General features: G+C 44.5%; 1 protein-coding gene across 1 annotated transcript in view; it reads left to right on the forward strand.

Moving 5' to 3' along the window:
* SYTL1 (synaptotagmin like 1) overlaps positions 1–26,398 on the forward strand; it is a 78,006-nt gene that overhangs the window by 15,205 nt on the left and 36,403 nt on the right. Inside the window, exons 2-6 of the mRNA XM_060784403.2 lie at positions 15,850–16,215; positions 19,633–19,781; positions 19,969–20,071; positions 24,843–24,894; positions 26,228–26,279. Of these exons, the coding sequence (XP_060640386.2) occupies positions 16,088–16,215; positions 19,633–19,781; positions 19,969–20,071; positions 24,843–24,894; positions 26,228–26,279 (484 nt within the window). The 5' untranslated portion in view covers positions 15,850–16,087. The remainder of the gene's footprint in view (positions 1–15,849; positions 16,216–19,632; positions 19,782–19,968; positions 20,072–24,842; positions 24,895–26,227; positions 26,280–26,398) is intronic.

The following is a 26,398-nucleotide window of genomic DNA, read 5'->3' on the forward strand; positions in this document are numbered from 1 at the left end:
GTCACTCCTTGTGTTGTGAGACATTTTGTTGCCGAATTTGGTGTGATTTTGTTCATTAGTTCTTTTGTTTTTAAGATACTCATTATGAACAGAGCATTTATATATATATAGATTTATAGTAAACCTAAAATCAAACAGCATTCCGAACTACGCCAACGATGGAATTGAATCAAACTTGCCACATAGGACTCCCATGACCAACAGAAAATACTGGAAAGGTTTGGTGGTCATTGACCTTGAGTTTTGGAATTCTAGTTCACCTATCTTCAGAGAGCACTGTAGACTCAAACAATGATGGATCTGGACCAAACTTGCTACAAATACTCAATTATTCCCAAATGTGAACACTGGTGGAGTTTGGGGAAAATAGACCTTGAAATTTGGGAGTTGTAATTCTGGGATTTATAGTTTGCCTACAATCAAAGAGCATTCTGAACCCCACCAATGATAGAATTGGCGATCCCCCCCAGGGGTCACAACCCCCAGGTTGAGAAACTCTGACTTACAAGGAAGTGTTGAAAAATTGGAATTTTCTGGGGAGAGGAAGGAAAATGATGGACCAGTGGGTGGAAATGCAAAAGGTGGAATTAATTATCAGTAGGGATGGGTGTTTGCACACACAAGGCAGGGCCAAAAGCGGGGTAGCTAAATTTGCATTGGAACCAGACACAGCATAAGCTTTTGATGTTATATACTGACTCTTTTATACTCGTCACACTACTCCCCATGCTTCATCTTGTAATTTAAACCCATTTTACCAAACTTATTATTTAATACTTATTGTGCTTTAATTTATTTTATACTAGCTTGGGGACACGGTGGTCCCCGGGTTATTTGAGAAAGGCATTGTTTGCCTGTGCTCCAAGTGTAGTCTAGGTCCAATGTTGGCTGGGTTCAGTGAGTGCAGGTGAACTACAGCTTCCATATGGAAGTCCCATTGTCCATAGTCCATACTCCTCCAAACTACACCAGGACATAGAATGGGTCATGGGGGCTCTGGATGCCAAGTTTGGTCTTGATTAGTCATTGGTATGTGCCACAGTGGCCTGAGGAAGTGAGTGAAGGTACTGCAAGTCCCATCGTCCATGGTCCATAGGCCCAGAAACCGCACCAGGACATAGAATGGGTCATGGAGGCTCTGTGTGCCAAGTTTGCGCTTGATCAGTCATTGATGTGGGTCTCAGTAGTCTCAGGAAGTGAGTGAAGGTACTGCAAGTCCCATCATCCATGATCCATCCTCCTTCAAACCGCACTGGGATGTAGAATTGGTCACGGAGGGTCTGAGTGCCAAGTTTGGTCTTTGATCAGTCATTGGTGTGGGTCACAGTGGTCTCTGGAAGTGAGTGAAGGTAGTGCAAGTCCTATCATTCGAGGTGCATCTTCCCCCAAACCTCACCAGGATGTGGGTCATGGCGGCTTTGTGTGCCAAGTTTGGTCCTTTTTTTTTTTTGCGTGTCAGGAGTGACCTGAGAAACTGCAAGTCACTTCTGGTGTGAGAGAATTGGCCGTCTGCAAGGACGTTGCCCAGGGGACGCCCTGGTGATTTGATGTTTTATCATCCTTGTGGGAGGCTTCTCCCATGTCCCCACTTGAGGAGCTGGAGCTGATAGAGGGAGCTCATCTGCCTCTCCCTGGATTTGAACCTGTGACCTGTCGGTCTTCAGTCCTGCTGGCACAGGGGTTTAACCCACTGCGCCACCGGGCCCTGATCCGTTAATAGTGGGGGTCGCCATGGTCTTTTGGAGTCAAAGCGCTGGAAAGTACCGTACTGCAAATCCCATCATCCATGGTCCTTCTTCCCCCAAATTGCACCAGCATGTAAAGTGGGTCATGGGGGTTATGTGTGCCAAGTTTGGTCCAGGTCCGTCGTTCGTGTGGGTCGCAGTGGTCTGTGGAAGTGGGAGCCTATCAGAAAGCTGCCGCATACATACATACATACAAACATTCACTTTAATTATATCTATAGATAACTATTACAGGAGTTTTAACATTGTGTCTATTTGCCTGTGTATTTTTGTTTTTGTCTTTTGTTGTTGATATGGTCAGAGGACTAATCAATAAACAGATCTATTTATCTGTCTGTCTAGCTATTGGCACTGGTTGACCTATCTTTCACTGATAAGGATGCCATAGGACAGAGCTGAGACCTTTTTCACAGCCTGAAGGGCCAGCTGGAATATCAGAAGAATACCTCCTTTGCAAAACTGTGGTCACAGATATGAAATACCCGTTTGGTTACATACAGTTATGCGCAACTACTTGCATGTGCAACCTCCACCCTCAGCAATTAGGCTTGGAAAAATCATCCTAATGTTCCTGGAGTAAAATATTGGAGAGGCACATTGCCGTTTGGAGAGGCAGGTAGGAAGTCTGCAGCTGCTTTCAGTGCTACAATTCAGCTGCAAAACACATTCCTTCATTCCGACAGAGACTTTTTAGTTAGGTGATTTCAGAGGGGTGATGTACCTTATACTGTAAAGTCAGCAACATCCAGAGTTGAGAGGCACCAGCAACCTGTGGTCAACTGCTTGGTCAGCCTCAAGGACCCCGTGTAGATTATGGGGTCCTGGCAATGGAAGATCCTACCTGCATAGACACATACAAGTGTTAGAATACAGACAGTCTCCGAGTTACAAACATCCGACTTAGAAATGAGAATGGCATGAGACAACAAGAAGGGAAATTCACTCCTAGAAGAGTTATCTTGAGTCTCAACTAAAGCTTTCTCACCAATCCTTGTTTCCATAATAAGACAAATTTTTCAAAATCCAATTTATTAATTTTTTCGTATCAAGAGCAACTTGAGAAACTGCAAGTCGCTTCTGGTGTAAGAGAATTGGCCATCAAGCAAAGACGTTGCTCAGAGGATGTTTTGACGTTTTACCATCCTTGTGGGAGGTTTCTCTCATGTCTCCGCATGGGAAGCTGGAGCTGACAGAGGGAGCTCATACGCACTCTCCCCAGATTTGAAACGGTGACCTGTCGGTCAGATCTCCTGGCACAAAGGGTTTGACCCACTGCACCACCAGGGGCTCCAAAATCCGATTATCACAAGGACAGAAGGTGAGGTGAAATCTTCTGATCAGAGGCACAGACAGTAAAAGAAACACCACAGGGGTGTTAACCCTTCTGTATGCTATCATACAGACACACACAGAGGAGCCCTTGGTGTCACAGTGAGTTAAACCACTGAGCTGCTGAACTTGCTGACCAAAAGGTTGGCAGTTTGAATACGGGAAATGGGATGAGCTCCTGCTGTTAGCCCCAGCTTCTGCTAACCTCGCAGTTTGAAAACATGCAAATGTGAGTAGGTCAATAAGTACCGCTACTGCAGGAAGGTAATGGCGCTCCATGCTGTCATGCCAGTATATATATAATTTCAAACACTTGTACCCCGCCATTCTCTACCTCGGAAGGGGGACTTAGGTCGGCTTACAGCTGGCAACAGTTCAATGCCCCACATCTACAACAAATAAACAACAGTTACATAATAAGTTAAAACATTAAAATTAGATTAAAAACCATTTAAGATAGTACAAATTGAATTAGTTGGCATGTTAAGTCCATGTTCTATGATCCACAACTTAATCAGAAGCCTGTCCATAGTCCTTTTTCCATAGCATTATCGTCATTTCTACTGTCAGCCTGCTATCCGAATGCCTAGTCCCATAGCCACGTCTTCAATTTTTTCCTGAAGGAAAGGAGGGAAGCTGTTGTCCTAATTTCGCTGGGGAGCAAGTTCCACAGGCGAGGGGGCCACTGCTGAGAAGGCCCTGTCCTTCATCCCCACCAAGTGCATTTGCGACGAAGGTGGGATTGAGAGCAGAGCCTCCCCGGAAGATTGTAAGTTTCGAGGTAGGACGTAGGGGGAGATACGTTCAGACAAGCTGGGCCAGAACCATATTACAAACTTACAAATGAATTCAACTGAAGAACACACCTAAAGGATCTATCTTATTTGTAACTTGTGGACTGTCTGTAATAGGACTTTTCTCCCAGTCTAAAATTGCCAAGAGGAAGTAATAAGAGTTATTGATCCACTGTAGAATGGATGAACTTTCAACTGCAGTGTTAATGCTGTGGAATCATGGGAGTTGTAGTTTGGTGAGACACCAGCACTCTTTGGCGGAGAAGTCTAAATACCTTGTAAAACTACAACTCTCCATATCCTATAACACTGAGACATGGCAATTAATGTCATGTCAAACTGCATTCATTCTGCAGAGGAGATGCACCTGTTACCTCCTGGCCAACTCCAGTGGGACATTGCTGGTATTTCTTCATTATTCATTGTTAGCCATGTCTGCCGTGCAGCAAAATGAAACAAAAATAAATCCACAAAAGAGTAATACCTTTATGGGCCAACCAAAAGGTACAAAATACATTGTGATGACTTTCAAAGCTCAACTGGTTCTTCATTGGACATAAGATGTCAAAAGTCATATTTTGTCTGATGGAGCTTCAAAAACTTGTATGGTGTATTTTGAGGTTAGATTATCAGGCTAGTACTAGGGGAAACCCAAATTCAACTCCCACTGGCCATGAGTATCAGTGATTGAATGGTCCTGTGACAATTACTATTCAGTGTAAGCAACCTCTGAGGACTGTGATGAAAATAAAATGATGAAAGAAAGGGGGGTGGGAATTTAAAATGTTGCCTTTGTCATGACCTCATTTCTTGGAGTTGTGGGGAACCATAAAAGTAGGCCGTGTCTTGGCCTGTAACTCACTTGAAGCAAGGGAGAGGGGTTCCATGAAACAGGGCTGTGAAGAGGAGGGCCAAACTGAGGTACATGAGGTGAGTGGGAAAGCAACTGTCAGATGGAACTTTGCTTGTAACCGTACTGTATGCTTTGAGAAATAAAGCATTTTCTAGGGTAATTTCTTCTCTAGAAAACTGCAGTTCAGGACAGCCTTAGAGTTATCCGAAAGAGAGATTAAAATAGAATAGACCAGAGTTTCTCAAGCTGTTCCCCTCTAGATGTTTTACCTTCTTAACAGCAGGTAAACTGGCTGGAATTTCTGGGAGTTGAAGTCGAAAACATCTGAAAGAGCAATTGGAGAAACACTGTAATAGATCAAATTAAACAATATCCCATTCCTGAAGTCTCCACCCCTGTGTTTATCCCATCTTTCACTAGATCAGAATAGAAATCATATGTTCCTCCAGATGGTGTAGAACTACAACTACCAGCAATTTCAGCTGAGGAGCTGTAGTCCAAGAAGATTGGGAGGTCTCCAGAATTTCCACCTGTGCACTTGGCGATATGATACTGGGCTTCTCTCTTGTCTACTCTACTATTACAGGAATGGAACACTCTAGGACAGTGTTTCTCAACCTTCCTTCTGCCGTGACCCCTTAATACAGTTCTCCATGTTGTGGTGACCCCCAACCATAAAATTGTTTCTGTTGCTACTTCATAACTGGAATTTTGCTACTGTTGTGAATTGTCATGTAAATACCTGATATGCATGATAGATTTTCATTCACTGGACTGAATTCGGCCCAAATACCCAATACGCCCACATTTGAATACTAGTGGGGTTGGGGGGGGGGATTGAATCTGTCATTTGGGAATTGTAGTTGCTGGAATGTACAGTTAGCCTACAATCAAAGAGCATTCTGAACTCCACCAATGATAGAATTGACCCAACTTGGCACACAGAACTCCCATGACCAAAAGAAAACCCTGGAAGGTTTTGGTGGGCATTGACCTTGAGTTTTGGAGTTGTAGTTCACCTACATCCAGAGAGCACTGTGGTTTCAAAGAATGATGGATCTGGACAAAACTTGGCACGAATACTCAGTATGCCCAAATGTGAACACTGGTGGAGTTTGGGGAAAACAGACCTTGTCATTTGGGAGTTGTAGTTGCTGGGATTTATAGTTCACCTACAATCAAAGAGCATTCTGAACCCCAACAATGATAGAATTGTGCCAAACTTACCATGACCAACAGAAAATAGTGTTTTCTGATGGTCTTTGGTGACCCCTCTGACACCCCCTCGCGACCCACCCAGGGGTCCCGACCTCCAGGTTGAGAAACACTGCTCTAGGACTATAACCCCCAAAACGTTATTGTTGACCATTCCAGCTGAGGGTTTTCTGGGAGTTGAAGGAAAAACATCTAGAGGACCAGTGTTTCCTAAGCCACTACTTATCCTATGAGACTGTTTTTGTAGAAGTTCGGGACCATGGATTACATAAGCAAGTCTAGCTCCCTAGTATCTTCTTTGGTGTCAAGGAAACCGCCTGCCTCAAGCCGTTGGCAATGATACTTGTGGTTCCTTCTTGAGTAACTCTTCTGGACCCAAGTATGAGTCTTTCCCAATAGAAGGTGCTACAGGAAACTGGACTGTCTTGCTGTAGAGCAGTGGTTCTCAACCTGTGGGTACCCAGATGTTTTGGCTTTCGATTCCCAGAAATCCTAACAGCTGGTAAACTGGCTGGAATATCTGGGAGTTGTAGACCAAAATATCTGAGGACCCACAGGTTGAGAACCACTGCTGTAGAGGGAAAGGACAGATTAGGAGGAAAGATAAATTAGAAGTAACCTTCAGATAAAATACGGTTTTGTTAATTTATTACAAAGATAACATTATTTGTTAGTCCAGCAGTGTCAATCCACAAGGGACACTTCTAAGGCAACATTGATTTACTGTATATACTACATTATTAGTCTTGAATTTTTAATGTATTGTCGAAGGCTTTCATGGCTGGAATCACTGGGTTGTTATAGGGTTTTTTGGGGCTATATGGCCATGGTCTAGAGGCATTCTCTCCTGACGTTTCGCCTGCATCTATGGCAAGCACCCTCACTACCTCTGAGGATGCTTGCCATAGATGCAGGCGAAACGTCAGGAGAAAATGCCTCTAGACCATGGCCATATAGCCCGAAAAAACCTACAACAACCCTTGAATTTTTAGTTGAAATTTGGTGCCCAGAATATGAGTTTTCCATGGGTCATATCAACATCCATAATTTTGCATAATTGTGCATTCATTCATGTCCCCCCCCCCCCCAAATTATAATCCAGCCCTCCAACAGTTTGAGGGGCTGTGTGAATTCCTATGCACATATCTTATTTGTAGTGCAAAAAACACTTAAAACAATAGAATAATTAAAATGAAGAACATTTTTAACAGATATAAATGTATTAGTATTTCAATGGGAAGTGTGGGCCTGCTTTTGACTGATGATATAGGATTGTTGTTGTTGTTGTGTGTTTTCGTCCCAGACTTAGGTTGACCCTGAGCAAGGGCAAGACAAATGACCTTGGAGGGCTGTATCCGGCCCCCGGGCCTTAGTTTGAGGACCCCTAATGTAGATGGTCTAAACATTTGGAGTAATGTTTTGTTTGTTCTATCTATATGTAACTTTCTTGTACTTCCTTTTGTTGTGTAAACGTCTTTGAATTCCACACTTGGTCAAAAGATGGGGTATAGATCAACAACACAAACTACAACTTACCATATCTGCTTGCTTGTCAGATCTTTTATTACACACTCACCTTCCACTTTTTTTGTTGTTGTTGTATCAAGAGCGACTTGAGAAACTGCAAGTCGCTTCTGGTGTGAGAGAATTGGTCGTCTGCAAGGACGTTGCCCAGGGGGCGCCCGGATGATTTGATGTTTTTATCATCCTTGTTGCAGGCTTCACTCATGTCCCCATATGAGGAGCTGGAGCTGATAGAGGGAGGTCATCCGCCTCTCCCCGCTGGCGCAGTAGGTTAAAGCCCTGTGCCGGCAGGACTGAAGACTGACAGGTCGCAAGTTCGAATCCGGGGAGAGGTGGATGAGCTCCCTCTATCAGCTCCAGCTCCTCATGCGGGGACATGAGAGAAGCCTCCCACAACGTCCTTGCAGACGGCAAATTCTCTCACACCAGAAGCGACTTGCAGTTTCTCAAGTCGCTCCTGACACGACCAAAAAAAAAATCCGCCTCTCCCCAGATTCGAACCTGCGACCTGTCGGTCTTCAGTCCTGCCAGCACAGAGGTTTAACCTACTGCGCCACTGGGGGCTCCTTCCACTGAAAATGTTTTACTAGGGGTCCCCAAAGTAATATTTTCCATTTGTCACCCACTTGTATAGCCCTACCACTTTTGTTAGTTTTGTTTTTAGGCATCCCTAAAATAAACTTTTCAAGGGAAATACGGAATTGTATGAGGCTGCTTTTAGTTGCTGTTGCACTTAGTTCTCTGTCTGGAAATAGTTAAAACATTGGCCAAACTTTTGCTTTATACCCAAGTGCAGTTTAAATAATGAACAATATCTAATAATTCGTTTGACTTAAAACCCGGGCTGTTTTTCAACACTCATCTGTTGTGAAGTGATAAAGAAGCACACCCTCTCCTGTGATTCTTGCTTTATATACCGAGAGATGCCAGGGGAATTCTGGGAATCGTGGCATCCACCTTGGCAAGCTGCTCTTGTTGAATTATAATCAGGGGCGGCTCAACCATTACGCAAAGTAAGCCTTTGCGGTATAGTTGATTTTGCCCAGGGGCGCTCTTGAGGTGCTCTTGGGGGAAAATAGACCTTGACATATGCGAGTTGTAGTTACTGGGATGTATAGTTCACCTGCAATCAAAGAGCATTCTGAACTCCACCAATGATGGAATTGAACCAAATATGGCACACAGAACTCCCACGACGAACAGAAAATATATATCAGAGATTGGTTGGGGCGGGGGGCGCCAAAATACTGTTTGCTTACCATTGAAAATTACCTAGGGCCGCCTCTGATTATAATGCTAACTAAAAGGGAACACTGGATAGTACTGTGAACAGAGGCTGGAAACAGAAGTTGTCTGAGTACATACAGGAAAGTAGGCTCTGTTGAGTAACATTGCCTCACACAGGAAAGACAGACCTACTTTGGATGGGAGTGGGCAACAAAATGTGGAAGTGTGGAGTGCTTCTCTTCAGGGATCCTGAGACTCTGTTTCACTCTGTTTCACTCCATTTCACTCCCCTTCCCTGGAACACTCTTTCAGATACTTCTGGTTCCTCGCAAGGGTTGATCTGGACTCGGTCCTCATTTGGCTGTTGAGAGGGGAGTTCCCTGGCTGTGTGTTCCTGTTTTTACTCTCATCCTTAGTGGCTGAGGAATGCTGGGTTCTGTAGTCCAAAAAGTAACTCCCTCAAGCCAATTGCTGTTTTCCCACTTAGAATCATAGAGTTGGAAGAGACCACATGGACCATCTAGTCCAGCCCCCCGACATGCAGGAAAAGCACAAAGCACCCCCTACAGATGGCCATCTGCCCTCTGTTGAAAAGCCTCCAAAGAAGGAGCCCTCACCAGACTCTGAGGCAGCAAGTTTCACTACTGAACAGCTCTCATGCTCAGAAAGCTCTTTCTAATGTTTAGGTGGAATCTCCTTTTCTTCATTTGAACCCATTCCTCCATCGAGTTGTAGTATCCAAGGCAGCAGATATCCAGGGTATCCAGGGCAGCAGAAAACAAGCCTGCTGTTGCACTTCAGCAGGAGTTCACCTTGCTCAAAGCACTCACCAAGAAACTAAACGTGGTAATGAACAGTTTATTGATATAAAAGCACACATATAAAAAGGGGCAAATGCACTTTAAACAAATGGAAGGGGGAAAAACAAAGAGTTACTGAAGAAAGCAAGTCCCAAAGGCAACAGGTAAATCCAGAAGCAATAGTTAAAACAGGAACATGAATTCCAAAATAAGTCTAGGAAACAAGGAACAAAACATATGCATGAACCCAAAGGTAAATCCATAAAACAAGAAGCCAAACAGGAGCATGAATCTTGAGTCTTGACCTAAGGCATGAGCTAGGAATGACAAAGGAGTTCCTCACTCTAGTAGTGACTGTTGCTTGGTCTATAGGGAGCATACAACACCCCTATTAAAACAGCTTCATTGGCTGCCGATAAGGTGCAGGTCATGACCTATAAAGTCCTAAACGGTTCAGGTCCCGCCTATCTCTGCGATCGCATCTCTTATGAAGCGGCGCGAGCTCTAAGATCTTCCGGGGAGGCCCTCCTCTCGGTCCCACTACCGTCTCAAGCACAGTTGGTGGGGACGAGAGAGAGGGCCTTCTCAGTGGTGGCCCCCCATCCTCTGGAACGCCCTTCCAAGGGAAATAAGACAGGCCCCATCCCTCCCCTCCTTTTGTCAGAGCTTGAAGACCTGGTGGTTTCAACAAGCCTTTGAAAATGACCAGTTCTAACTCAGCCCTACACATTGTTGAATACGGCCCGATTCTTCCTACCAATTACCCAGATCATTTCCTCTAATTGGCCCTGGAATGAACAGCCACAGACCCGTACCTAATATTATTGTTGCCTGCCATAGCATTGCACTTTTAATTCCCGGGCCCCCTAGAATTTTTGGGCTTGCACAAATCTTGCCCCAGCCTTTTTAAATTTTTTAAATTGCCTTGAACAGGCAGGATTCTTTTAATATGTGTGTTATGGCGACAATTTTTATGTTTATATTTTATTTTTCAAATCTTATTTTTATGTTGTTTATTTACCTTGTATGTTTTGTGATGTTACCTGGGAACCGCTCCGAGTCCCCTCGGGGAGATAAAGCGGTATATAAATAAAGTTTTATTATTATTTTATATTATCTAAAATCCCAACAGCTCTCTCACATGAATGCCTCCCTCCCTTCTTTCCCTTTCATCCTTCCCTCCTTCCTTCTCATAGAATCATAGAATCAAAGAGTTGGAAGAGACCTCATGGGCCATCCAGTCCAACCCCCTGCCAAGAAGCAGGAATATTGCATTCAAATCACCCCTGACAGATGGCCATCCAGCCTCTGTTTAAAAGCTTCCAAAGAAGGAGCCTCCACCACACTCCGGGGCAGAGAGTTCCACTGCTGAACGGCTCTCACAGTCAGGAAGTTCTTCCTCATGTTCAGATGAAATCTCTCTTTTGTCTTTTCTTCTTTCTCTCTTTCCTTCCTCCTTCCCTCCCTTCCCTCCCATTTTCTTCCTTCCTTCCTTCCTTCCTTCCTTCCTTCCTTCCTCTCTTCCTTCCTTCCTTCCTTCTTTCCTTCCTTCCTTCCCTTTTGTCTTCTTTCTCTCTTTCCTTCCTCCTTACCTCCCTCTCCCTCCCTCCCTCCCTCCCTCCCTCCCTCCCTTCTTTCCCTTTTTGTCTTTCTTTCTTTCCTTCCCTCTTTCCTTTCTCCTCCCCTCCCCTCCCCTCCCCTCCCTCTTTCTCCTTTCTTCCTTTCCTTTCCTTCCCTTCCCTTTTCCTCCTTCCCTCTCTCATTCTTTCTCCTTCCATCCTTTCCGTCCCCCCTTTTGTCCTTCCTCCCTTCTCTCTTTCTTTCTTTCCTCCTTCCCTTCCTTCCATCACAAGGCAGCCAGTCCTCTTAGCAGGGAGTGCTAGCAAGTTAGAAAGGTTGCCTATGCTTGATCTATTGTATCATCAAAGACATAGAGTAGTGTTTCTCAACCTGGGGGTCAGGACCCCTGGAGGGGTCGCGAGGGGGTGTCAGGGGGGGTCGCCAAAGACGCAATATTTTCTGTTGGTCATGGGGGTTCTGTGTGGGAAGTTTGGCCCAGTTCTATCGTGTGTGTGGGCGGGGGGGGGGGGGGGGGTTCAGAATGTTCTGTGATTGTAGGTGAACTATAAATCCCAGTAACTACAACTCCCAATGTCAAGGTCTATTTTCCCCAAACTCCAGCAGAGTTCACATTTGGGCATATTGATTGTCATGCCACTTTTGATCCAGATCCATTATTGTTTGAGTCCACAGTGCTCTCTGGATGTAGGTGAACTACAACTCCAAAACTCAAGGTCACTGCCCAGCAAACCCTTCTAGTATTTTCTCTTGGTCATGGGAGTTCTGTGTGCCAAGTTTGGTTCAATTCCATCATTGGTGGAGTTCAGAATGCTCTTTGATTGTAAGTGAACTATAAATCCCAGCAACAACAACTCCCAAATGACATAATCGATTCCCCCACCCAACACCACCAGTGATCAAATTTGGGCCTATCGGGTATTTGTGCCAAATTTGGTCCAGTGAATGAAAATACATCCTGCATATCAGATATGTACATTATGCTTCATAACAGTAGCCAGATTATAGTTGTGTAGTTGTCATGAAAATAATTTGCTGATTGGGGGTCACCACAACATGAGGAACTGTATTAAGGGGTCGTGGCATTAGGGAGGTTGAGAACCACTGACATAGAGGGAGAAGGAGTCTCGTTATGCACATTCTTTAGTATAGGGAGGAAGTGAAGTAAAAGAAAAAAAGTTCCAACTCTGACATCTTTTCTAATAAGAGTAACAAGTTATCCTTCCGAACCTGCATTGATTTCTTTTATCTTCTTATATTGTCCCCTCTTCTCTTCTCTTCTCTTCTCTTCTCTTCTCCTCCAACTCTGCCTAGTATTCCTTCTCCTTATTTTATCCATTAACTAATGCAAACTCTATTTTTTTCTACTCTTGATGGCAGCCAAGTATAGCAATATCTTAAAGTTAATTTCTTTGGTCAGTAGATTAGTAATATACAAGTAAATATGTATTATACTGATCTATCATTCACATAGGATCTATACGTAATACATCTTATCTAAATGTACAGTAGAATCTCACTTATCCAACCTTCGCTTATCCGACATTCCTCTTATCCAACACCCACTTTTCCTCCAGCATTTCCCCTTCAATTAAAGGAGCGCTTCCCAACTCTCTCTCCATTCCCAATAAGGAAAAAAGGCAAGACAAGGAGGAGAAGGAAGGAGGAAAGGGGGAAAAGAGGCAAGACCGGGAGCGGAAGTGTCCTCCCTCCTTCCCTCTGTGATTTCCATGCTCCTCTTCTGCATCCGGGCACTTCCTGCTGGACCTCTCTAGCTCCAAGGTGTTGCCTTGCCTTAACCCTCAGAGTCCCTCCTGTTAGTATTCTAGGTGTCTAGCACCACGTCTGACAGGTAACAGTAGGAGACTCCGTATTATCTGACATTTTCATTTATCCAGTGTTCTGCCGGTCCGTTGATGTCGGACAAGCAAGACTCTACTGTATATGCTGTAATATTTTATTATTATCTGATGCTATATGGTGGGGCTGCAGGTATGGCTTATACTTGGTCATATTTGACACATTTGTGGAAATCATGACCACAAATGGGAGACTGCATCCCCGATTCAGCTTGACCTTCATAATTTATTTATTTATTTGTTGTGTCAGAACAACCAGTCAAATTATATTACATTTCTAACAGAACAAAGCAAACAAGCAGATTACAAAATTTGTGAGTATGAGAGTTGATTAAATGTCCTTTGACCAGTATCTGGCCATTTGGAGTGCTTCTGGTGTTGCTGCAAGAAGGTCCTCCCTTGTGCATGTGGCAGGGCTCAGGGTGCATTGCAGCAGGTGGTCAGTGGTTTGCTCTTCTCCACACTCGCATGTTGAGGATTCCACTTTGTAGCCCCATTTCTGAAGGTTGGCTCTGCATCTCGTGGTGCCAGAGCGCAGTCTGTTCAGTGCCTTCCAGGTCGCCCAGTCCTCTGTGTGCCCAGGAGGGAGTCTCTTGTTTGGTATCAGCCATTGGTTGAGGTGCTGGGTTTGAGCCTGCCACTTTTGGACTCTCGCTTGCTGAGGTGTTCCAGCGAGTGTCTCTGTAGCTCTTAGAAAACTATTTCTAGATTTAAGTCGTTGACGTGCTGACTGATACCCAAACAGGGGATGAGCTGGAGATGTCTCTGCCTTGGTCCTTTCACTATTGGCTGCTACTTCCCGGTGGATGTCAGGTGGTGCAATACCGGCTAGACAGTGTAATTTTTCCAGTGGTATAGGGCGCAGGCACCCCGTGATAATGCGGCATGTCTCATTAAGAGCCACATCTACTGCTTTAGTGTGGTGAGATGTGTTCCACACTGGGCATGCATACTCAGCAGCAGAGTAGCATAGCGCAAGGGCACTGTATCTGGTTGTGATCCCCAGGTTGTGCCAGCCAGCTTTCGTATGATATTGTTTCTAGCACCCACTTTTTGCTTGATGTTCAGGCAGTGCTTCTTGTAGGTCAGAGCATGGTCCAGAGTGACTCCCAGGTATTTGGGTGCGCTGCAATGCTCCAGTGGGATTCCTTCCCAGGTGATCTTCAGAGCTCGGGATGCTTGTCTGTTCTTGAGATGAAAGGCACATGTCTGTGTTTTAGATGGGTTGGGGAGCAGCTGGTTTCCCCTGTAGTAGGCAGTAAGAGCACCTAGAGCTTCGGAAAGCTTCTGTTCTACCATCTCAAAGCTCCCTACTTGAGCGGTAATGGCACGATCATCAGCATAGATGAAACTCTCTGTCCCTTCTGGCAGTGGCTGGTCATTTGTGTAGATGTTGAACATGGATGGAGCAAGCACGCTCCCCTGAGGCAGGCCGTTCTTCTGTTTCACCTTCATAATGTTGAAGCTGTATTCCTGATTCAGCTTTTCTGAGAGTGAGCCCCACTAACCTGAGTAGAACTTATTTCTTTACATGTATATACATTTAATTGTGGAAAAGAGGGTGTGCTAAACCTCTCTGCTGGTTTCTTTTGAAAATGCTTCCATTGGTTTATTGTGACATGAATTACTTGCCGCTCAAAGGCTGTTTCATCAGATGCAGGAAGTTCACCAAGAAACTGGTTAGTAGAGCCATACTGCACAATAACAAGTTTGTAGGGTAAGAACTAAAGACAAAAGGAGTGCAAAACCACATCCTGTTTTTTTTAAAAAAAAACAATAACTTGCTCTTACGTTTTTGAGGCTTTAAAACACATTTCTCTCACCTCTTCATTGCTGCAGGAAAAGATGGAAGTGAGGTACAAAATTATTATTATTATTATTATTATTATTATTATCATTATTATTTGAAACAAAACAAGATGAGTCCACAGCAGACAAGATCACTCTGCTGGCTGTTGTATTGGATCACACGTTGGACACTTCCCAAGTGTCTAAGACTGTGTGATGTATCGGCAAATAATGCATGCAGATCCCAGTAAGGTGGCCTTCTGCAGCTGGCAGATGGTAATCTTGTCAGCGCCGATTGTGTTTAAGTGCAGGCCAAGGTCTTTAGGCACTGTACCCAGTGTGCCGATCACCACTGGGACCACCTTTACTGGTTTGTGCCAGAGTCTTTGCAGTTCGATCTTTAAATCCTCATATCGTGTCAGCTTTTCCAGTTGTTTCTCTTCTATACTGCTGTCACCTGGGATGGCAACATCAACAATCCATAACATGACCGTGAGGTCAGGAGTATTGTGCTCTAGAACTATGTTAGTCTGAATTTGGAAGTCCCAGAGTAATTTGATTTCATTTTGCTGTTGTTATTGTTGTTGTTGTTGTTATTCAATGCAGTTAATTTGCATTCTGAAATGCAGATTGGTGGCGCAGTGGGTTAAAGCCCTGTGCTGGCAGGACTGAAGACCGACAGGTCGCAGGTTCGAATCCTGGGAGAGGCGGATGAGCTCCCTCTATCGGCTCCAGCTCCTCATGCGGGGACAAGAGAGAAGCCTCCCACAAGGATGACAAAACATCAGAAATCATCCGGGCGTCCCCTGGGCAACGTCCTTGCAGACGGCCAATTCTCTCACAACAGGAGCGGTTGCTCCTGACACAACAAAAAAAATAAAATTATTATTCTGAAACTGCATTGTATGGCAGTTTCACTGCATCATGCTCCTTCCCTAGAGTTTCTGTTGACTTCTCATCCCACTCCCCAAGCCTTCTCCATAAGGAAGAGATTTTGGATGGAATTCTTGGTGCCCTTCCACCAGTTGACAGTTTCCAAGTTTCTCTGGAAGACACTTCAATGAGCATTTTAAAAATATGTTGCATTTGACAGGTTTAATTTGGTATGAACATTATTTCTTTCTTTGTTTCTTTCAGTATGTTGCTTCCTCGCTTCACAAGAATTGAACTGATTGGGAAATAACCATCTGCAGAGCCTAGACTCTGAATTCTTCTTCCTGAATGCATCTCTTACCCATGGCAACAAAGAAGGTAGTGATCCTTCTCTGTTGGCTGAACCGTGCCATTCAGTGTAGAGGGACAATGTGCTAACTGACCACACCTGAGAAGCGTTTAAAGAAGACGTGGGAGACTGACTCCTGCCAAATCACTTGCCATGGATCAAGACGTCAACATAGATGCCTTGCTGGACCTCAGCTTCCTGACAGAGGAGGAGCAGAATGCCATTGCAGACGTTCTGAGGAGGGATTCACAGCTTCGGATGCTGGAGGAGGGACGAATCAGGTATGAAAGCCAGCCCAGGGGTGAGAGTCCCAACAAATGGGGACTGAGGGAGGTGTTGGGCAGTCAGTTGTCAATTTTAATCTGCATTTACCAGTGAATTTTAACTTGCATTTAAAAACGTTGTGTATCTTATTGTATGTCTTTTAATAGTGTTTTAGCTCTTCTTTTTATGATGTATTTATTATTATTATTGCTGTTGTTATTATTATTATTATTAGTATGTGTGAAAAAGATCTTGGAGTCCTCGTGGACAACAAGTTAAACACGAGCCAACAATGTGATGTGGCGGCAAAAAAAACCAATGGGATTTTGGCCTGCATCAATAGGAGCATAGTGTCTAGATCTAGGGAAGTAATGCTACCCCTCTATTCCGCTTTGGTTAGACCACACCTGGAATATTGTGTCCAATTCTGGGCACCACAATTCAAGAGAGATATTGACAAGCTGGAATGTGTCCAGAGGAGGGAGACTAAAATGATCAAGAGTCAGGAGAACAAGTCCTATGAGGAGCGGCTTAAGGAGCTGGGCATGTTTAGCCTGAAGAAGAGAAGGCTGAGAGGAGATATGATAGCCATGTATAAATATGTGAGAGGAAGCCACAGGGAGGAGGGAGCAAGCTTGTTTTCTGCTTCCTTGGAGACTAGGACGCGGAACAATGGCTTCAAACTACAAGAGAGGAGATTCCATCTGAACATGAGGAAGAACTTCCTGACTGTGAGAGCCGTTCAGCAGTGGAACTCTCTGCCCCGGAGTGTGGTGGAGGCTCCTTCTTTGGAAGCTTTTAAACAGAGGCTGGATGGTCATCTGTCAGGGGTGATTTGAATGCAATATTCCTGCTTCTTGGCAGGGGGTTGGACTGGATGGCCCATGAGGTCTCTTCCAACTCTTTGATTCTATGTAAATAAACAAAAGCAGCAGCAGGAATTTGACAGATCAGAAACTTCTGGTGCCAGCAGTAGAGTGGTTAAGCTTGAGCAATTCCAGAGCAGATTCAACCTTAACAGTTGTAAAAGACTTTGTATTCAAAGAACTATGAGGGTTATCCAGAAAGTAAGTTTTTTTTAAAAAATATATGAAGAATGACTATATTTTAATCAAACTTACATGGATTGTAGCATAGGTATTACATTACTTTTCCACATAATCACCATTCAGTTCAATACATTTTGTCATCTGTAGGACGAGTTTTTGATGCCTGTGTCATAGAAATTTCCCTCAACCTTTTTCAGCAAGTTCGTCACTTTGATTTTCACATTCGTCATCATCGGAAAAGTGTTTTCCATTCAGTTGTTTTTTCAATGTAGTAAACAGATGATAGTCACTAGGTGCAAGATCGGGGCTGTAAGAAGGGTGGTTTAAAACATCCCATCCAAATGAAGTCCACAACTCTTGTGTTGCATGAGTGGTGTGCGGATGCGCATTGACCTGTAGGAGGCACTCCCACCTTCAACATCTCATGACGTTTGTTTTGGATGGCTTTGCAAAGTTTCTTCATGGTGTCACAAAATATTCTGTACTCATTTTGCCACATGCTGTCTTGCATTATACCCTCTCCATAAAATGAAACAATTTTGCGATGAATCGCAGCGGTGTTCATGCCTTAGCATTTCAGTAGTGTATTACAGCACGAACTTTGCGCTTGGAGGGAAAGGGAATGAAGACGCTAATCTCTAACCTTCACCACAACATCAGTGGATGAGCTACTGACGATTGGCACTGCTCGTTCACTTCCGCTGGCTTCCTGCTACATGGCAGTGATACCAACATCCCATGAGAAAATTCCCTGCGAGAGCTATATGCCTTGTAACCTTTCTTTCTGGATAACCCTCATACATATCTAGATAGGACCTATCCATCTAACTAACTAGCTAACTAACTCACAGCAGACACCTTGTCTCTCCATGCTCACAGGAGAAGACTAAAAGAAGAACCAAATCGAGGACTCGGGGGGGGGGGGGGTTGCCACGTGCTCTGAAAAAGGCACGTTCCTGAGAAGTATCAGTCTAACCAGCAAGGGATAGAAGGGGAGATCAGAGTGGCATGCAAACAGAGAGGCCCATAGGCGAAAGTCTTTTACCTGTCATCAGACTCATCTGCCTATCTCAGTCCTTGATGAGGACTATAAGCTTGTGCAGGATGTGGCTGAGTCCCAGCAAGAGGTGGTGTACATATAGCACTCCAGATATTGGGTAATAATGTAAAAGATCTTGGAGTCCTTGTGGACAACAGGTTAAATATGAGCCAACAGTGTCATGCGGCGCTTTAAAAAGCCAGTGGTATGTTGGCCTGCATAAATAGGAGTCTAGTGCCTAGATTCAGGAAAGTCATGCTACCCATGCTTTATTCTACCTTGGTCAGACCACACCTGGAATCACATTGTCCAATTCTGGACACCACAATTGAAGGGAGATGTTGACTCTTAAGCTGGAAGGCATCCAGAGGAGGGTAACTCAAAGGATCAAGGGTCAGGAGAACAAGCCCTATGAGGAGTGGCTGAAAGAGCTGGGCATGTTTAGCCTGCAGATGAAGGTGGAGAGGAGACATGGTGCAGGCCATGGATCAAAATGTGAGGGGAAGTCATAAGGAGAAGGGTGCAAGCTTGTTTTCTGCTGCTGTGGAGACTACAACGTGGAACAATATCTAACTGTGGTTCCTAACTGTGAGAGCTGTTCAGTGGACCTCTCTCTCTGCCTGGGAGTGTGGTGGAGGCGCCTTCTTTGGAGGCCTTTAACAGGCTGGGTGGCCATCTGTCGGGGGTGCTTTAAAGGCGATTTCCCTGCTTCTTGGCAGAGTGGGGTTGGACTGGATGATGGCCCACCAGGTCTCTTCGAACTCTACGATTTTATGATTCTATGCTTCTACCATTAGCTATGCTGTCTGAGGTCATTGGAATTGGGGACCCAACACCATCTGGAGAAGCATGCGCTTCCCATGCTTGGTGTCTATGAATTAGGAGACTGGCTGAGCAATCTTGCATACTTCTACTCAGACAGAGACCCTACTGAGTTCAGTTAGGCCTAAAATTGTTGCCTAACATTCTACTTGCAGATAAAGGTAAAAGTTTTCTCTTGACATTAAGTCTAGTCATGTCCAACTCTGGGGGGCGGTGCTCACCTCCATTTCTAAGCCGAAGGGAAGCGTCCGTAGATGCCTCCAAGGTCATGTGGCCAGCATGACTGCATGGAGTGCTGTTACCTTCCCTACCTATTGATCTCACGTTTGCATCTTTTTGAACTACTAGGTTGGCAGAAGCTGGGGCTAACAACAGGAGCTCACCCCGTCCCACAGATTTGAATCACTGACCTTCCAGTCAGGAAGTTCTGCAGCTTAGCAGTTTATCCCGCTGCTCCACTGCGGCCCCTTGCTTGTAGGTAGCACCCTATAACTTCATTTTCCCTCTGTCCCTACTCTCTCAAGCAAACTGCGTGAGTCTGTCTCAGATCCCAGCTGGCTGAAGATCTTATCTGGAGATTGGTTTTGTGATCTTCGCGCCAAGCGGCATCATCACAAATTCTTCGGTGCAGATATTGTCCGGGCTTCAATCCGTCGGAAAAAGAAGCCCAAAGGTAACCTCTTGAAGTTCTCGTCAGTATGCAATACAGAATATATCTGTACCTTAACTTTCTTCCAACTATGTATGCAAAAGTTTATCAATGTGTTTAACTGAAATGTATTCAGTTATATTGATGTCTTATGTAGTAGTTGTGGAATGTTTAAAAATAATCATGTGATGCCATTTCCCCCATAATAAAGCAGATGAATGGGAAGCAAAACAACGGGCCAGCCTGGGAGATTTGGAAGTGATCAGTGAACCCGTACCCGAGGAGGAGGAGGACATGCCAGATGTTAGGGATGGGTAAGAAGCATTGGATTTTGGTTTCCAAACTGGATTTTTTGAGTATCTGAACAAGCCAGATCCTCCGGGATGTCAAATACCCAGAAGTTAGTGAAATTACTGTATATACTCAAGTATAAGCCTAGTTTTTCAGCCCCTTTTTAGGCTGAAAAAGCCCCCCTCGGCTTATATTCAAGTCAAAGTTATTTATTATCTTCTCAGTTATTATTTGATACATAACAAGATTAGTATACAGCAAAAAAGATCACTGGCTTTTCTGTTGGATCACACATCAGACACCAAGTGTCTAGTACTATGTGATGTATCAGTGAATAATGCATGCAGATCTGAGTAGGATGGTCTTTTGCATCTGACAGATGGTAATTTTGTCAGCACTGATTGTTTTTAAGTGCAGGCCAAGGTCTTGAGGCACTGCACCCAGTGAGCCGATCATCACTGGTTGTTGTTGTTGTTGTTACTGTTATTATTATTATCTCTGTTATTATTATTATTGCATTTGTTATTTTACTCTATTGTTATTACATTTATTATTTTACTCGATTATTATTATTATTATTATTATTATTATTATTATTACATTTATTATTTTACTTTCTCTATTATTATTGGAAGGATCAATTATTACCAAAAGGGAGTGGAGTTCTACTCCTTTCTGTTCCAGGTGTCTTATCAGCCAAAAACTGTGTCCTTCAGAGAGACTGCTTGTTAGAAATAGGAAACTGTTTGATGATCAGCCTTAGTCAGAAGTCGGTAGAATTTTTATTATTTATTTATTTCTCGCACTTCTACCCCACCCTTCTCAACCCCTGAGGGGGGACTCAGGGCGGCTTACAAAAGGCACAGTTCGATGCCAACACAACAATAGGATAAAAATAAAACATATATAAGCAGTAATTAAAACAATCAATTATACATCATAATCCATAAAAACCAATCTAGTGCTCAACGTTTGCCAGCTCAGAGTCCGTAAATTCAATTCCACATTGTCAAATCCATCAATTCTAGTCGTCGCTTGTCCTTTGTCTATCTGCCAGATTACCCAAAAGCCTGGTCCCAAATCCATGTTTTTAATTTCCTTCTAAAAGAGAGAAGGGATGTCGATGACCTAATTTCCCCGGGGAGTGAATTCCACAGGTGAGGGGCCACCACCGAGAATGCCCTGCTCCTCGTTCCCACCAACCTCACTTGTGATAGAGGTGGGGTCGAGAGCAGGGCCTCCCCAAAAGATCTTAAACTCCGAGGCGGGACGTAGAAGGAGATGCGTTCAGACAGATACGCTGGGCCGGAACCGTAAAGGGTTTTGTAGGTCAAAACCAGCACTTTGATTTGTGCTCGGAACTGGATCGGCAGCCAGTGGAGCTGACATAACAGAAGGGTGGTATGCTCCCTGTATGATGCTCCGGTGAGTTTTTGGACCTTTTAATTTCAGCATTATTTTGAAGCCCTTTTGAGTCTCCTCTTTACCATTTATCTGGGAATTTCTAAATACAACTAATCATTAAAAGCAGTTCTCAAGTCCCTTCATTCCCCCCTTTTCGCAAGCAAATTGATAGAGAAGCATTGCAAAACATTGTTAATATACATATTAGGCTTTTGATAAAAAATGGTTCGAAACTCGTTTCAGCTGTAGGGGGCGCTGGTGGTTCGATTCTAAAGTCACTTCCTTTAAAAATAATTTCCCCCCCGAAACTTTCCGAAACAGCTTCGTTAATGGCAGATACACATGTGAAGTAGGAAATAACAGCACTGGCACTGGGGAAACTTCAGGGGTCTTCTACTCAGGCCACTCCTGACTGAGGGGCTCTTCCACTCCAGGCCTGACTTGGCTGTCAATGCCTTGGAGGAGGAGGAGGCAGCGATGCCCCCTCAGGTGCCAATTGGCTCCCGCTGCCGGGGTTCAGGCTGTTAGGAATAATGGGAGTGGAAATCCAAAACACCTGGAGGGGCCAAAGTTTGCCCAGGCCTGGATTAGATGCAGCCATGCCACAGTTCAATGTTATGGGATCCTGGGGTTTGTAGTATGGCACTCCTTGGCAAAGGAGGCTAAAAAACCATGCAAAACTACAGCTCCCAGGATTGCGTAGCATTGAGGCAAAGCAGTTGGAAGTGGTTCCTCGATAGGATCTGCCTGATCCAACTGGAGGGAGGGAAGCAGGAGAGGGAATGAAGGAAGAAAGGAGGGAGGGAGGGAGGAAGAAAGGAAGGAAAGAAGGAAGGAAGGAGATTGAGATTGAGGTGGGGGGGGGGGGAGTGAGGAAAACTCAGTTTGAATGCAAACTCCGGAGCTCCAGCTATTTATTTATTTATTTGTCGTGTCAGGGCAACCAGTCAATTATATTACATTTCTAACAGAAACAAAGGAAACAATCAGACAAAATACAAAAATTGGTGAGTTTGGTAGTTGATTAAATGTCCTTTGACCCGTATCTGGCCACTTGGAATGCTTCTGGTGTTGCCGCAAGAAGGTCCTTCATTGTGCATGTGGCAGGGCTCAGGTTGCATTGCAGCAGGTGGTCAGTGGTTTCCTCCTCTCCGCACTCGCATGTCGAGGATTCCACTTTGTAGCCCCATTTCTGAAGGTTGGCTCTGCATCTCGTGGTGCCAGAGCGCAGTCTGTTCAGCGCCTTCCAAGTTGCCCAGTTTTCTGTGTGCCCAGGGGGGGGGAGTCTCTCATTTGGTATCAGTCATTGATTGAGGTTCTGGGTTTGAGCCTGCCACTTTTGGACTCTCGCTTGCTGAGGTGTTGCAGCGAGTGTCTCTGTAGATCTTAGAAAACTATTTCTAGATTTAAGTCGTTGACGTGCTGGCTGATACCCAAACAGGGGATGAGCTGGAGATGTCTCTGCCTTGGTCCTTTCACTATTGGCTGCTACTTCCCGGCGCATGTCAGGTGGTGCAATACCAGGTAAGCAGTGTAATTTCTCCAATGGTGTAGGGCGCAGACACCCCGTGATAATGCGGCATGTCTCATTAAGAGCCCCATCCACTGTTTTAGTGTGGTGAGATGTGTTCCACACTGGGCATGCGTACTCAGCAGCAGAGTAGCACAGCGCAAGGGTAGATGTCTTCACTGTGTCTGGCTGTAATCCCCAGGTTGTGCCAGTCAGCTTTCGTTTGATATTGTTTCTAGCACCCACTTTTTGCTTGATGTTCAGGCAGTGCTTCTTGTAGGTAAGAGCACAGTCCAGAGTGACTCCCGGGTATTTGGGTGCGCTGCAATGCTCCAGTGGGATTCCTTCCCAGGTAATCCTCAGAGCCCGGGATGCTTGTCTGTTCTTAAGGTGAAAGGCACATGTCTGTGTTATAGATGGGTTGGGGATCAGCTGGTTTTCCCTGTAATAGGCAGTAAGAGCACCTAGAGCTTCGGAGAGCTTCTGTTCAACCATCTCAAAGCTCCCTGCTTGAGCGGTAATGGCACGATCATCAGCATAGATGAAGCTCTCTGTCCCTTCTGGCAGTGGCTGGTCATTTGTGTAGATGTTGAACATGGATGGAGCAAGCACGCTCCCCTGAGGCAGGCCGTTTTTCTGTTTCCTCCATCTGCTTCCCTGGCCCTGGAACTCAACAAAAAAGCTCCTGTTTTGTAGCAGGTTTCCTATGAGGTGGGTGAGGTGGTAGTCCTTTGTGATATTATACATTTTTCTCAGGAGCTCCAGCTGGTAATGCAGAAAAGGAGGAGGAGGAGGAGCCTGCTGCTCGGCCATTTTGGCAAATGCGCAACAAGGCAGGGTGGGAAATGTAGTTTAACAACAGGGCCTTTTGCAATCTCTACCATTGGGGGCCTTCCCTTCACAAACTACAGCAATGGCTGTGCTTAGGCATGCCCACCTCATTCCTCCTTTGCATCGCCCGGGAGGGGAAGCAAAACTTTACAAAAGTTACTTAATGCTTGTGAAAATTAAAATAACCTTGGAAGAGTTCCGAACATTATGAAATATTTATGAAAAAAAAATGATTCAAAAGACCAAATTCAATAGGTCTTAATGAATTTAATAATAATAATAATAATAATAATAATAATAAACCTTTATTTATACCCCGCTACCATCTCCCGAAGGACTCGGTGCGGCTTACAAGAGGCCGAGCCCAAAAACATCAGTAAAACACAACAACAACAGTACAACAACAATAATAATAAAAACCTCATAAACAAAGCAAAAACATAAACAATAACACCGCGACACATTAAAACCTGTGGCAGGGCCAAATGTAGTACTTAAAGTCTTTAAAAATGTTGGGCATGATCAGGTGAAATAGGATAGATATTTTAGGGATATCCCAGGCAATTCTAGATCTCTAGTAAAGTGCATTTGGGACATATTGCTTGGAGTTTCCTTATTCTGGGAGGGCACACTTAGGTTCACTTTGTTAAGGTTTTAACGAAGCGAACCTATCCAACTCTAATACATATATATATATATAAGCTCATATGTGGTCCCATCACCTAGGGTGCTCCCATGTTCTGGCCTGATTCTGTTGGTGTGCAGAATCTTTAAGGGCCAACAGTTTTTACTGTTCTGTAGACTCGATGCTATGCTTTATCTCTGGTGCAGGCTCAACTGACAATCCTACCTGAAAAATGATGTCACACCATATAAAATCTGATTGACACAAAATAAATCGGAACCAGTACTACATTGTCTTTGTGCAATGTTTGAAAGAGCTCTTAACCACAGCCTGCCAGGTCCGAGGAGATGCCGAAAGCTACGCTTGTTCTTATGGATTGGAAAGCTTGCCATAGAAGAGTGATGGACTCTGTGTTTCTTTCTAGGCTCCGCAATGAGACTGCTGCTCCCCAACCCCCTTGGCCAGAAGAGACTGAAGTAAGTGGAAGGCTTTCATGGCTGGAATCACTAGGTTCTTGTGGGTTTTTTCGGGCTATAGGGCCATGTTCTAGAGGCATTTCTCCTGACGTTTCGCCTGCATCTATGGCAAGCATCCTCAGAGGTAGTGAGGTCATGCCTACTCTGGAACATGAAACATATCATTGTCCTTCTTTAGGAGTCCCTTTCAAATATATCATACTATATCTCTGTGTGTGTGTGTGTGTGTGAATCATATATATCTATATCTATGGCTGGATGGCTCTTTGTCAGGAGGGCTTTGATTACGTTTTCTTGCCCTGATGAAGGGAGTTGGATTTTCTGTTGGTCATGGGGGTTCTGTGTGGGAAGTTTGTCTTGATTCTCTCCTTGGTGGGGTTCAGAATGCTCTGATTGTAGGTGAACTGTGAATCCCAGTGACTACAACTTCCAAATGTCAAGGTCTATTTCCCCCAAACTCCATCTGTGTTCATATTTGGGCGTATTGAGTACTTGAGTACTTGTGCCAAGTTTGGTGCAGATCCATCATTGTTTGAGTCCACAGTGATCTCTGGATGTAGGTGAACTATAACTCCTAAACTCAAGGTCAATGTCCACTAAACCCTTCCAGTATTTTCTGTTGGTCATGGGAGTTCTGAATTACAAGTTTGGTTCAATTCCATCGTTGATGGAGTTCAGAATGCTCTTTGATTTGTAGGTGAACTATAAATCCCAGCAACCACAACTCCCAAATGACAAAATTATAATTTTTGAATGATGGTCACTCCTTGTGTTGTGATACGTTTTGTTGCCAAATTTGGTGTGATTTCGTTCATTGGTTCCTTCGTTTTTAAGGTACTCATTATGCACAGAGCATTTTATATATGTAGATATAGGTTTTTCCCAACTTCGGCATCGTGGATGTTTTTGTGCTCGGTTCTGGCCATGGTGGGTGCTGTCGCTCCATCTCCCTGCCGAAGAGTTTGTTCGTAACTTCCTCCTTTTAAAATCGAATTGTCTGCATTCCTTATGGATGCCTCAGAATACCCCCCCCCCCCCCGCTTTTAAAGTGGTACCTAATTTATCTACTCACATTTTGCTTTCAAACCACTAGGTAGGTGGAAGCTGGGCCTTTCGAATGACAAGATTTACTGCAGCTTGGTAATTTAACCTCCTGTGCTAAAGCCCGGCCCGCTCCTGTAAGCAGTCTAGCTGCTGACCTTTGTACCGGTTGCAGTTTTCAAGCGTTCTTCTGGGGCAGCCCCACGTAGAGTGCATTGCAGTAGTCTAGTCTAGATGTGACTATAGTCAATCAACTCAGGATATTGCTTTGTCTCTCCTTTCTTTTTTTAAGACTCTGCAGGATGCAATCCAGTCTCGGGAGGAAGTGGTTGAGACCAAGCCAGGTAAACAAACAAACAAACAAAGGAAGTTGGGGAGGGGGGTCTAGGATGGGGAGTATAAGCTAGACATGACATTGAATGTGCCACTAAATAGCTGTGGGGTTGGAGGCAGGACTACACTG

This window comes from Anolis sagrei, chromosome X, assembly GCF_037176765.1.
Source record: "Anolis sagrei isolate rAnoSag1 chromosome X, rAnoSag1.mat, whole genome shotgun sequence".
In the NCBI taxonomy this organism is placed as follows: Eukaryota; Metazoa; Chordata; class Lepidosauria; order Squamata; family Dactyloidae; genus Anolis; species Anolis sagrei.